Source organism: Sprattus sprattus, assembly GCF_963457725.1.
Source record: "Sprattus sprattus genome assembly, chromosome: 11".
Taxonomy (NCBI): Eukaryota; Metazoa; Chordata; class Actinopteri; order Clupeiformes; family Clupeidae; genus Sprattus; species Sprattus sprattus.
Window position 1 is genome coordinate 4,686,092 of NC_137909.1, and position 13,125 is coordinate 4,699,216.

General features: G+C 40.6%; 1 protein-coding gene across 1 annotated transcript in view; it reads right to left on the reverse strand.

Annotated features, from left to right (window-relative positions):
- Positions 1-8,293: 8,293 nt before the first annotated feature.
- The window catches only part of hcn1 (hyperpolarization activated cyclic nucleotide-gated potassium channel 1), a gene marked incomplete at both ends in the record, with an annotated part of 61,162 nt that continues 56,330 nt past the window's right edge, over positions 8,294-13,125 (reverse strand). The window contains one exon of the mRNA XM_080847183.1: positions 8,294-9,366. Within this exon, the coding sequence (XP_080703309.1) occupies positions 8,294-9,366 (1,073 nt within the window). The remainder of the gene's footprint in view (positions 9,367-13,125) is intronic.

Here is a 13,125-nt window from a genome sequence, read left to right on the forward strand (position 1 = left end):
ATTAAATTGACCGTAGTTACTCATGGACAACAGTTAACACACAATGTATTTATTAGTCTGGGATAACCTTTATTGTTTATTCTCTCAGACATGCACATCAGATTACCAACAATCGAGTTTATATACAGAGCAGGGGATGATTTATTTTGTGTTTCAGCCTGTGTTTTATAATAAATAAATAAATAAGTGCATCAAGGCTCGTTTGGGACAAGGGAATTACTTATGACAAGAGATTGGATTCACCCTTTTAACTGACTCCATACATGTGTAGGAATATCTTTTTTGTTTTAGGTACTTAGCCAAATGTATTTGAGTAATGCATGATTTATCAACACAAATCAGTGTATACTACAGGGAAACAGACACAGGGAGAGGGGCTGAGTCAAAAGAAGCCTATACAATGTGTAAAAGTTGCCCCAAAGTCATTTAGACCAGCAGCTATTTGTTATAGAAGTATTTTCACGCATAGATCCTCCATCAAGTTAGACATCTAATCTCACATGATTCTGTCCAACCCTATCGGCCTGGTATAGGTATATTGTAGACAACAGCTCAACAAAATGAGGTTTCAAAAAGGGCAGGATAGCAACATTCATCTTTGATATGAGTTTGTTTTGTTTCAGAATACATACCACAGTGTTGTTGATTAAAATGATACATACTCTGAGAAGGAAATTGCCAGTTTTACTGAAGTGCCAATATTACTTGGTCTCGACAATATGTTTGACTGTCGGTAAGTCACTGTCAGTGCTTTTACTCCATGTATTCCTTGGAAAATAGAGCTATTATTATTGTTTTCATTATGATTATTATTATGATGATGATTATTATTATTACTATTATTAATAATATAGCAATGAAATATAATCAAATGGGCATACTAGGATTACAAAATCTCCATTTTTAAGAAACCTCTTCATCTGGTCTGAGTAGCCATGATGTTGAAAAAGGTCAGGTGTTTTTCCATAAAGAGCTTTTTCTCTGGGCTGCTGTCTCACCGACGGGAACAAACAAAGCCTCTCAGTCACAGATGATTGCCATCATTTTCCAGGAAAGAGGTTTTAATACCGGCAACATCTCAAACCAGTGCGAGGATCTCCTGGTCAGATTTAATTTGGCCTCAATGAATAGTTCCAGAAGTCCCTTATTTTTCTGTTTATGATTTCCGATGGAGGTTGTCCTCTCAGGCAATGGTGATTGGAGAGCCTTATAGAGTTCAGGATTTACATATTTTTCAGTCTCGCCGATAACATCCGGATCCCAGCGGATTTGATAGGATTGCTTTCTCTGGTGACATAGCCTGCACATGGATACTCATCTAGCTGCAGGAAGTATCCTGACTGGCCATGTGGTGAACTTTTAGCCCCCAACCTGTCAGTTGGGTTTTCCCTGACCTCTGAACTGTTCCATCAGAAACACTCCCGGCAGCAGCCCTCGCTATCTCTTCTCTGCCTTATCACAACACTGCTGTTCTTCTTCAACGCATCAAGCCTGCTCATGCTACATGCATGCAGTCCATTAAGAGGGATTTCAGTCTGCCAGATGGATTGGATTGAGTGAGACTATATAGGCATAGCATTAGCAATGTAAATCTGAACTATAAAAAAAAAGATTAATGCAGTTGAATATTTTTTAATTCCCTAGAATATAATATGTATTGGACTGGTTTCTCTTGCAATCATTTCCCTTTGCTAAACGTTCTTCCTCTCCACCCCCATTAGATTTTATGACACCACTGATTCACACATACTTACAGACTAAAATATTTCACAAATGTCTGTGAATGATGTTGTAGTTGCCTATGTATTTATATGTTTGAATGGACTACTACAACAGAAACAACTGGTATACCAAGTAGATTTGCTGCTGCACCCTTTTACCATTCAGGTTGCAACCCTACTTAAACAGCAAACGCATCGGTGTGCATGATAAGTATGAATTTTTAAAAGCTTCTCATTGTTGCCCAGATATTGATAGGCAGAGTGAATGCCAGAAGCATTTACTTAACGAGACAATCTCCCCAAACACATGCTGAAATATTCATTTGCTGTGTATTCGATTACACTCATTTTAATGCGATAATAAGACCTAATTGAGAGCAGTGTTCCGTTGATAATGAAATGACAGAGTGACTCCCTTAAACCCTTTAAGCCTGTCTTTCACCTTGTAACCAGACCCTGGTCATGCGACATGGTCAGCGCATCGGACTCTTTTATCAGAGTTAAATGACCGTGGACGCCCCTGACTGAGGCCACGGCATCCTCCCGTGGTCCACTTCTAAGGGCCATGGGTCATGCAGCCAGCCTAAGTGATATCACACAAGGTAATACTTCACCTATTCCATAACCCAGGGCTACTTAAAAATGCATGGGTTCATCACTGAAGCCATATCTCCCGTCAGATCTGGGGCTGAGGCGGCCTCTGTCCATCCCTTTGAGCGATGAGCAGGTTGTTATGAATAACAACACACACCTCCAAAGGGGTCCAGAAAATGAGCTCTCTGGCCCCCTTTCGTCTGGTATGGAAATGGATGGGGGGGGGGGATCCGTCTTTATGTATGAATTCTTCATGACGGATAACTGGAGGTGAAGGTAATGAATGGAAATCCTTTGCACCCGCAAGGGTCGATTTTTCATAACCTTCTGGGAACTGCTGACGTTCTCCCTCTGCTCTCCACCTCCTCCTCCTCTCTCTTTCTCTCTACATCATCTGTCATTCTCGTGTCTCTCACTTGCTTTCCATCATCCCTTCATCTCCACATACTGTACAGTGAAAAGGAAGGGAGCAATCAACCTTTGCTCTTGTGCCAGATCCTCTGAGAAATTGCCTCCATGAGCATCTGTAAATTCTGCCCCTGCTCTAGGTTTAAACAGTGACAGCTGCCCCGCCTCTGCTTTATGACATCAGCTTTTATGTTTACCTGTCGTTAGGCAACACATGTGAGACAACCAGTAATATTCTGTCTGTGTGTGTAGCTATTCCAAAGCATATGTACTCACGAGTAGCATTTTATAATTCTTTACTCAAGCTCTTTTTATTAATGTTGACTACATGCAATTGCGACATTAATCAAATCATTATGATCAAGTTCAATACTGAGCTGTTCATCATATGTTTATTTTATTTTATCCTAAACTGTTGTGTTAAACTGTATATTTTCGGTGTAAGTACATTGAGAGCCACTAAACCCAGGGAAAATTCCTTGTACGTGAAAATGTACTTGGCCAATAAACATGATTCTGATTCTGATTTTGATAAGTTGATGTTTACAATCTACAGATATGATAGATACTGCATGAAAAGTGTGATCTGTGTTTGACCACAACAAACACACAAATAGACTCAGCAGTAAATGACAATATTTCTTTATTTTTTCTCTATATTTTAAAGGTTTATTATGTACAAACAGAAAAAAAATAAAACAAAATCAAAATAATTTCTGACAAACACCGTTTGTCTGCATATAGATTGTAAGAAAGTATACATTTTTTATCTTTCCTTATTCTGAATCAAGTAACCAACTAATTGTTCATTTATCCAAGCCTTGGTTTACATAAAAGGAGCACAATGATGATGTCAGTAGAGTTTAATAAGAGCTTGTGGCTTGTAATAGCATGTCTCTCTCTCGCGCACACTTTCTCTCTGTTACACAAACACAGCATCCGTAAACATTTTAAATAAACTTTTCACCTGCAAATGTAGAGGTTGTTTCAGTTTCCCTTTTTAACTCGATGTTCTTTATTCTCTTTGCATCATTAAAAAAAAAGAAACAGTAAAAGTAAAATAAAAAATCAAACATATAAATATATGTGCTGGTTTCTTGAATGCTTCCATATTTGCTTGACTGCTTTGCTGTTTTAATTTAGCTAAGTGTGTTTCTTGCCCTCGAAGGCCCTGTCCCAAGTGCTAGCTAGTGGTGGTTGGAACCGTGGATAAAATCACATGACTGGGAAGCAATCCCCTGTGAAGGCTAGTATCAAAATCAGCAGATACCAACAGTACTACCATCCAACTGAAACTGTATACTAGTCCCTATACACTATGGCATAGCAAGGTTAAGCACTCATTGTTGTAATTAAAACATGGGCCCCCCCTTCAAAGTGCCACAAAAGATGGGAGGGTCAGAAACTAGATAATTCTTCTCCTTAATTAGCCTATCAACTTAAACTATAAATGCAGAGTCATTTATTGAATCTCTGCCTGTTTTAAGTCAGAAAGTGCATTTCAAAATGAATAAAGTTACTTAGAATGTTTTGCTTTGGCCAGTTTTCATTCCACATAACAATATATCCAACCAGACATCAGTGGCTACAACAAAAGGTATGACGGTGCTCCAGAAAGACACGGTCTGTACGGCGCACACAGACTTTAGACAGTGTAAAAGCTGTACTTACTTCATCTCTTCACTTCTCTCTTTCTACTAATCTGGGACAGATCGCTCTGTCAACCAATGTCAACCAAAAGTCCTCGAGTGCTTCTAAGTGAGTACTGTATTCACTTACTCTGACACATTTGGCCAGTTCATCTGCAAGCCACCATTCTTTCAAAACATTGAACATACATCATCTTTATATGTGTGCGTGCGGGCACACAGCTCACAGACAACAAAAAAGGATGAAACATGGCTATAGTTTAGGCACAAATACTTAAGAATGTCCTCCTGTGAAAATTCAATGCTTCCGATACACACAAATAATGCCTAGGTAGACAGAGAACAAAATCATAACCTCACAATACATTTAACTTCAACATTTTAAATTGTTTCTCTTTAAGTATTTGTGACAATGCATGCTTTTATGATGTGGGTGGATGGCTGTATTGATACAATATTGACACAAGTGGGTACTGTATTTTGCTCAACTGATTTTTTTCTACAGCCTTTGAAACTCTGAGCTGGACTTGTATCTAATGTGATACGCTGTACACAAGGACACCAGGACATCATATTAATCCACTCCAAAACAAGCAAATAAGTCATACTGACAGACCACACTGATTTCACATGATGCATAACCACCCATGATGGGTTAAACTTATGCATCAGTAATTTGGTGCCATGTCCAGGAATTTGTAGGGGCTTATTTTCTTTTAAGATTTTATGATTGCATTTAACCAGCTCAGAGGTCAGCTGACCAACAGCAATCTCTTTACTGAGGGCTCTGACCTTTGCAGGATGAAGGTGTCGTGCTTTTAACACCATATCAGCGAGTCAGCTCAGAATCTCAAGACCCAGACAGGATGAAGTCACACACACACACACACACATGGACAAGAGAAACCTTAATGCAAACCAGCTGTACCTTTCAGCTCTGGAGATAACCTCCATTGGAATTTTTTTTTTGCCTTTTAAAATATCTGCTGATCATTTTTTTAATATAACTGACTTGCTAAATGCACCTTTCTTGAAATTGACTATGGGGAATCTAAAATGAGGCTCATTATGATGCAGCTTCAGCTCCTGAAAATGCTACAATACAGTAATACCCAGTAGACATGTTATATACAGACAGCTGCGCCTGTGCTTCTGGAACATGTTACGCTTTATATTGTGCAGCAAAGCAATATAGTAGCTACAAGCATAGCAAATCCAGTTATATATAGAACCATCCTCTATATTTCTGATCCTGGGGACAAAGACTGCAGATCCTGTCCACACGAACATATAAAGCAAACATACACAAATGAGTCACTGATAATGCAATCATTGGAAAAGGAGAGTAGAAAAAGACATTGAAAGGCAAATCACATGAGAAAATGTACAAAGAATACAAAACATACAAGGAATTCCATTAACCTCCTTCTTGGGACAGGCATCTTAGAATAGCAGTAAGCCGATGCATTACACTATATGGCCCCATAAGAAAACAAACAAATGAACAAAAAAAGCACATAAGATTAACGCACACATAATCAACATATAAACAAGTTCAAACGTTTACAGTTTCGTGATTCAGGTTCAGCTGGAGTAGTGGGTATTACTGTATTGCACTGTCAGTCATCACCTATCATTCTATGAAGAAGGAAGCATTTCTTGAATTGGTTTTGCTGAAAACAATGCATTCTGAAATACTGAACAAAAGTAAAATAGATTAAACCGATTGAAAGCACAACAAAAAAGGAGAACAGTAACATGTGGTGTCAACTCAGACAGCTAGGTATGTGATGGGTTGCGGTGGGTTTTTAAAGAATGTTTAAAGAGTGTTCTTCGTGAGTGTAAGATATGTATATTACTTCCAGGATATGTAGCAAATGTTTAAAATTAACACAAATTAACACATTTGAACACAATTTATGTCCGACGTCTAATGTTGAAGGAAAGGTCTCCAAAATGAAAATCTATCTCCAGAGAAAAGTCATTCCATGCCAATCTGTACAGACTGACGAGAGTGACTCATCAGATTGAGTAGGGCGTGTCTAGGCTGCCAAACCAAGTCGAAAGGTCCAAGCATGTGAAGCATTCTAAGAGGGGCAGAACAATCTCAGGGTTTTGGAGACAGGAAGCTGTTTAGTTTCACTTTGAGAGGTGGCATCTTCTCAGTGACTTACGGCATTCTAAATTGCATTAAGGTTTGCTCATCTCTGATCATTTTTTTTGTGTTTTTATCTTATTACCTTTTCAGTTAATATGCATATATAGATGATATCCGGGTTCCTGATAGAAGTAAGACATTGCCATGATTGAGAATGCACCACACGTTATTTTTTAAATACTAGACCTACAAAACTATTTACAACACACATATAGTTATTTTTATATCACAGTCTATTGCATAATGGTGATAATCTTTAGTTTATAAATATTATAAATGTACACAGTCATTAAGCAACGTTACATAATGTCCATCACGGCCAGAAATCAGGAATAAAAATACGAACAAGAACAGAAGAAACAAACAGAAGAGATAAACACCATCATCTGCGCTCCATCCTTCTTGCACACGTCTTCATTTCGACACAGAAAAAAGCAGCAAAATTGATCAGATTCCCTTTGGACCCGTAACACTGCCACGGCTTGGTCACACTCTCACCGCGCAACAGAACATATTGCAACTGTCATCACAAGCACCTGTGGTTCAGTCAATTTACCTCACTGCATTATTGCCCAGATTTCCCCAAATCTGTGTTTGTACTGTACTTCAAAATTATATTCAAGTTATTTTCAATGCAATCCCTATCTGCGGCATACTGTCAATTCCTGTACATTTCCAGAGACATTAATATATATTTTTCTCTATTCAGGAAAAATAAAAACAGAAATCCTGTGACTTGAAACATATGGACAATGGAAGCTAACAAGCTAAGTTAGGAGACAAAAAATACTGTTGGTGATAAACTAATTTCTAAACCTTAACCTTCACACTCGAACAACACAAGCACAACAGTATTGAGAGATTCTTTTACCACAGCTCGGTTAAGTCACTCTCACTCAAAGAACACTGCAAAATTCTGGTTCCCTCCTCACACTAAGCTGTCCTAGCTTCCATACATAATCTGGTGTCCTTTACTCGGACAATACAAAAGGCGGTCTACACAAATACATATGGAATCTATAGTCTGATTTGCTCATATTAATGGTATAACAACACATTTTCTTTAGGTGGGCATTTCAGGTCCCAGGTTTTCTATCCTTTTCTATATATAGAGTCAGGTGTGGAAATGCTGCTGGTAAGTGACAGTATGCTTTAAATGCAGAGGGAGAGGGTATATACTGTACCAGAATATTGACTTTAAACATGTGTGCTTTTTGACGATTTCCAGGTTTGCTTGCGTTCATTTTTGAATTTGCTGTTGATTCCACAGTGACGCCAAAGCCGCAGAAAGTGAGGACTTATTTTGTCATCTTCTTTCAGATAAAAAAAAAATGATAATCAAAAAGTCAATGTCAGGATTCATGTTGCATTCCAGTTACAAAAACAAAAGACAAACAAAACCGAAAATAAAAAGGAACTCTTCTTCTTATGTATGTGTTCATATATTTCAGAAAGGAAGACTCATGTTTATACTAGTTTTAAATAGTCAATTCCAAATATTCTAGTTGGATGTACACATATATATTCACTTAATATACATTCTTAAGTTGAAGGGGAGATGTGTCTAAAATATAATACAAGGGCAGTCTGTACACTATGTCTATGAGGTTTTCCTCATATGTCTATGAGGTTTTCCTTTTTTTTTAAGTTTGGAGAAAAAAAGAAAAAATCTCAAGTCTGGTATTCTTTTTCATATATCTCCATAAAAATGAATTAAAACATATTTAAAAAAAGAGGAAAAAGAAAAAAAGATGAAAGTCGGATCATAAATTTGACGTAAACCGCATCTTGTCTTGTTCTGTCTCTGTGCTGCTTAAGACTGCCGATTCTCTTCTGGAGCCTGTGGAATCCCTGTGCTGAGCAGCAGGGGGCGCTGTGCGCGCTGGCGGCAGTGCTCCAGACGACATCTGGCGGAACAGGCTGACCCGTTGGGGAACGGTGCTGCGGATACCCCCCTGCAGTGCCGAGCCCGGAGCCTGAGGCCCTGCGGCCGAGCCCGCCTGAGGGGGCAGCGCCACGAGAGACTCGCCTGAGGCCGGAGGCACGGGCCGCGTCACCAGCGAGGTGTCATGTGGCAGGGAGGGCTGGGAGGCGGAGAGGTGGCGCACGTCTCGGCTCAGGCTGCCCGACTGCAGGGCCTGAGTGCTCTTGTGGACGTCGCTGCGCTGGGGGGAGGGCACCTGTGGTTGTGATGGCTGCTGCTGGGACTGCTGGGGTGGTGGTGGTGGTTGTTGTTGTTGTTGCTGTTGCTGTTGCTGTTGCTGTTGTTGTTGTAGTTGCTGCTGCTGCAGCTGCAGTTGTGAGGATGTGGAGGGTGATGACTGCATTGTAAGCTGCTGCTGGGTGGGAAGGGGCTGCTGGATGAGGGAGAGCTGGGAGGCGGTGGGGGAGCCATACTGGAAGGTTCTGGCGGAGAGTGGGGTCTGCACCGGAGGGCTGCACACTGCCGTGGTGAAGGAACACGGCGACATGACTGCCCCCTGCTGCTGCAGCGGTGTCTGCGGGATGGGAGAAGCTGAGTTCAGGTTGCCAATGGAGACGCTGGGCGCGGGGAAGAGGCCTTGTATGGAGGCGGCCATGAGACGCGCGGTGGGGGCGATGGTGGCCGAGTGCTGGAGCGCGGCAGCGTAGGGCGGCTGCGCCGGAGAATTAATGATGGAGTTTCCAGACATCGGTGTTGAGTTCAGTCCCGTGACTGACTGCTTGCGGTCCACCATCGTCACCATCTCCCGGTCCTGACGGATGATCTGCTTCAAGAGCTCGTTCTCCTGGGTGTTGAAGACGCCGGCGTTGAGATCCTTCTGGAACTTCTGGAGCAGGAGTGAGTTCTTCTTCCCTGTGAGGGGGCAATGGACAGAGGCATGACTTCTGCCCTGAGGAATGGGGTGGTTGGACACACAGGACACCAGAGAGGGGATGGAATGGAATTTGTTATGAAGTGTTCCACAATGAGAGAGGGATGAACATGGGACTATGGAAATTATACAGTCAATACCGTTACAGACAGTACAGACAACACAGTACGTGCTCAGTAAATCTAAGGGAAAACTATGTCAATACATACCCACCATGACCTTCAATGGTCTTAAAATGTCTTCATGAAAATGATCAGTTCAGCACCAAGTTCACCAATTTCATCTATTTTCCTTGTCCTCTACACATCAAAGACCACAACACACAGTATCAACTCCAGACAAACTATAGACGATGATGCTACTATGAAGGTCACCACAAATCTACTGCCTCAAGTCAACTAGAGTTACTGGTTCAGGAATGTGAGATAAATTGCTTATAGAAATGCTGTTCAACAGTTCCTTGCTGCCTACTAGACGTTAGTTAAGAGTGACAATCATAAAAAGACATTGGCTTTATAATTTTAGATGTATAGCCCTTTACACGTCTAGGAGCAGTTCGTTTGACCAAAGTGTCTATGGAACACCTGCACAGAACATAAAACAGCTGGTCTTGGCTTAGCTCAGTTATGAAATCAATAAATGCTCACTGACTGTTATTATGCCTCTTTTTCTTAAATGCGCCCAAGGCAACATTAGAGGTTTGAGACTCGAATAATAAACGTTCAATTTCTAGTCTTTTTTACACGTAGTAAGTTTCAATAACACCATACCATTACATATCGACATTCAAGGAGCAAAGATGAGATGTCGTTGTGTGGTGAGAGGCCATTTTTTAAAATCTTCTGATTTTTTGGCGGAACCAATATATAAAGGGCTACGCTCTTGCGGCTAGTTTTAGCGCTCTTTTTAACGCCCAAAGTATCAAATAATGATGCAAATGTGCTAATATGGTGAAGTAAATGTCAATTTAATAAAGATTTTCTTATCCAGAATATTTCCATTTTGATGCCCTAATGTTGCTTTGGGCTCCTTTAACACCCATATGGCGATGAGCAATATTAGGTTGGAAGGGGCACTGAAAGGCCTGGCAAACAAATGACTCTACTCGCACAAAAAGCATGAAACTGCTCTTATCTTGTCACAGGAAATGCCACCGCAGCACTGGCACGACGTTACTGTGTGTTCAGCTAATCTTATTTTGTGAGGCGATGTTCACAGAGGTCGTGACTAAAGGCAGAAACAAGCCACAGATGAGCATTTATCTGCAGACATTTGCAAGGCTCTCCGGGCAGGCGAGCGACAATGCATGGCACTAGCATCTATAATTAAGTATTTCTAATACTGCCTTTACGCTTATGCTGTTGCATTTGTCCTCACTGGTGGGGAAAAGAGTGACACTTCGATTGATCTGGGAATTGCTTTGTAGATGGCTGACCTTTTGTTGATGGTTGAGCTAAAACATTTCTGTCGAAGGAAATGACTGAGTAAGGCTGTGCGGTGCTGAAGGCTTTGGTGCAATGTCATTAATCTCACCACTAAAGCCTTGAGGACAATGGAGACGCCTTTACCTTGGTGAGCTGTTTATGATTGGTGCCACGCCACCATCACTACTCCAGTTGGAATGGGTATTATGCATTCAGGGGCAGCTTTTGGACGGAGGGCATTTAGCATTTATACCTTTTCAGTGCCTTTTATGTCTTCAGCTGTATGTCCCCAGAATGTCAGAAATATCTATCGAAAGGACTTTGTACTTCCTCCCGAAAATGACAAATGACTAAACAGATTCTAATATTAAAAGCAAGAGGATAGATGCCAAATCTAACGGATCCTCTTATAGCAGAACCGTGACAAGTTCATATGAGAAGGACGTCCATGTTCAACTCTTCTGACCTTGTTGTTCCAATAATGAGATGAGATAACGCTTTTTTAGTCATTGTTCGTGTCAAGAAATGTTATCAGTATGTATTATTTCAAAAGTTATTCCAACTAAAGATTAACCAATGGCTGTGACTGGTTTGGATTGTCAGCTCTGGTGCCTTGGTCACAGTATATCAGGGGGACAAAATTTGAATCAGGAATCAGTGTCCGAAATTCATGCTTTGTAATAGAGGACACATATGAGGTTAATACTGCAGGAGTGCAAGCAAATAGCATAGAGGTATTTAGTGACTAAAAAGACTCTTTTTATTTTAAAGATTTTATTAGGCTTTTGAAAAATAACCTATCCTTAATATCTCCTCTTGATAACTTAAATAAAACAACAGTGCGTTTGTATGTTCCATAGGAAGAGCGACGAGGTATGGTGAATAATAGGGAATGGCATATTCACCGGGAAGATATCAAGTGTGAAATTCCACACAAACAACCCAATGGGCTTCCCTGCACACTTCCCTGGTCCGTTGAGGCCAGGCGTGAGTCTGCGTTTCCCCGCCACACTCCCTGCATTCCCTGCTTGTATGGATAATCAAAGGGGCAATAATCGCTGGAGGCAGGCTGTACTCCGTCAATGCCAGAACCTGTTGGCAGGCGTAGGAATTGTGACAAATTGTTTCCTTAAACTGGGAGCACCTCTGTGTGAGAGAACTAATCTCGTGCTTATTCATTCTCAAAAAAACAGGGTCATACGTCTCTGTTGCTGACAATAGTAGAAAAACAAGAGAAATCACACCATATCTACAGTATATAGCCTTATAGTCAAAACACGGCCACAACTAGGGCTACTTACTACCACCACTGGAAAAAACACAGTCCAGTACAGCTACAGACTTACATGTCATCTGTAAAGATGGTTGATGCATGGTAAGGTACATGTTTAAACACTGTAGATGGAAGTACAACATAAACATGTTATTTACACTGATAATTAGTGCTGGGAGGGATAGGAAGGGAACCTTGTAAGTTGAACAATCTAATTTCAACTACTGTAGCATTAGAGATGCTAATGCTAATGCTAACTCCAGTTTCTCTGACACAGTGGCCTGAGAAATCAATGTGACGTTTCCATTCAGAATGGCCTACCCATCCATCTTTATGAATTCCTACTGGGATGAAAATACCTTCATAAGAGTAAATTAAATAAATACTCTGACAAGGTCAAAGGGAACCATTAGACAGCATGAACATTTGAACCTCATAAGAGCATACGCAAGACCGCAATTGGCAGGTGATGCCAAATATATAATTCCAACACCAATGCCGAACAGCACGAAAGCACTTTCCTCTAATGGAGGAAAAGAGAGCAACATTCTGAACATAAGCTTTGGTTTTCACTCACATGTCTTGCCCTTATATCCTCTTTGATTTCATTGATTGCACTATATAAAAACACTGACAAAGTATTACAGCTGGATTTAGTTTAGATTGAAATTGGTGCAAGTCCAAACATTCAAAAAGATGTAAATAAAATAAAATACTAAAATGTAATCTTAAAATCTGTCCAATCCTGTGTGTCATGTTCATGTGCTTATCTGTTGCTTTACTCAGAGGTCTTGTACAGGGGCCCTTCAGCATGGAAGGGCTTCCCCAAATCACTGGAGACACACACAACCCCCCCTTTGGTTAGTGAGGGGTGGTATAGTCTAGTTATCTTCCTGAAGCACTCTTATCCTCAATGATGGTCTCACAGCTTCCCTACACATGAGTGCTTTCAATTTTTTGCATGTTAATGGAATACCTATACAGAATATCCTTTGTGATTGAGAGGCAGTGAAGCTCTCTGAAGAGTACTTCATGTGATGATA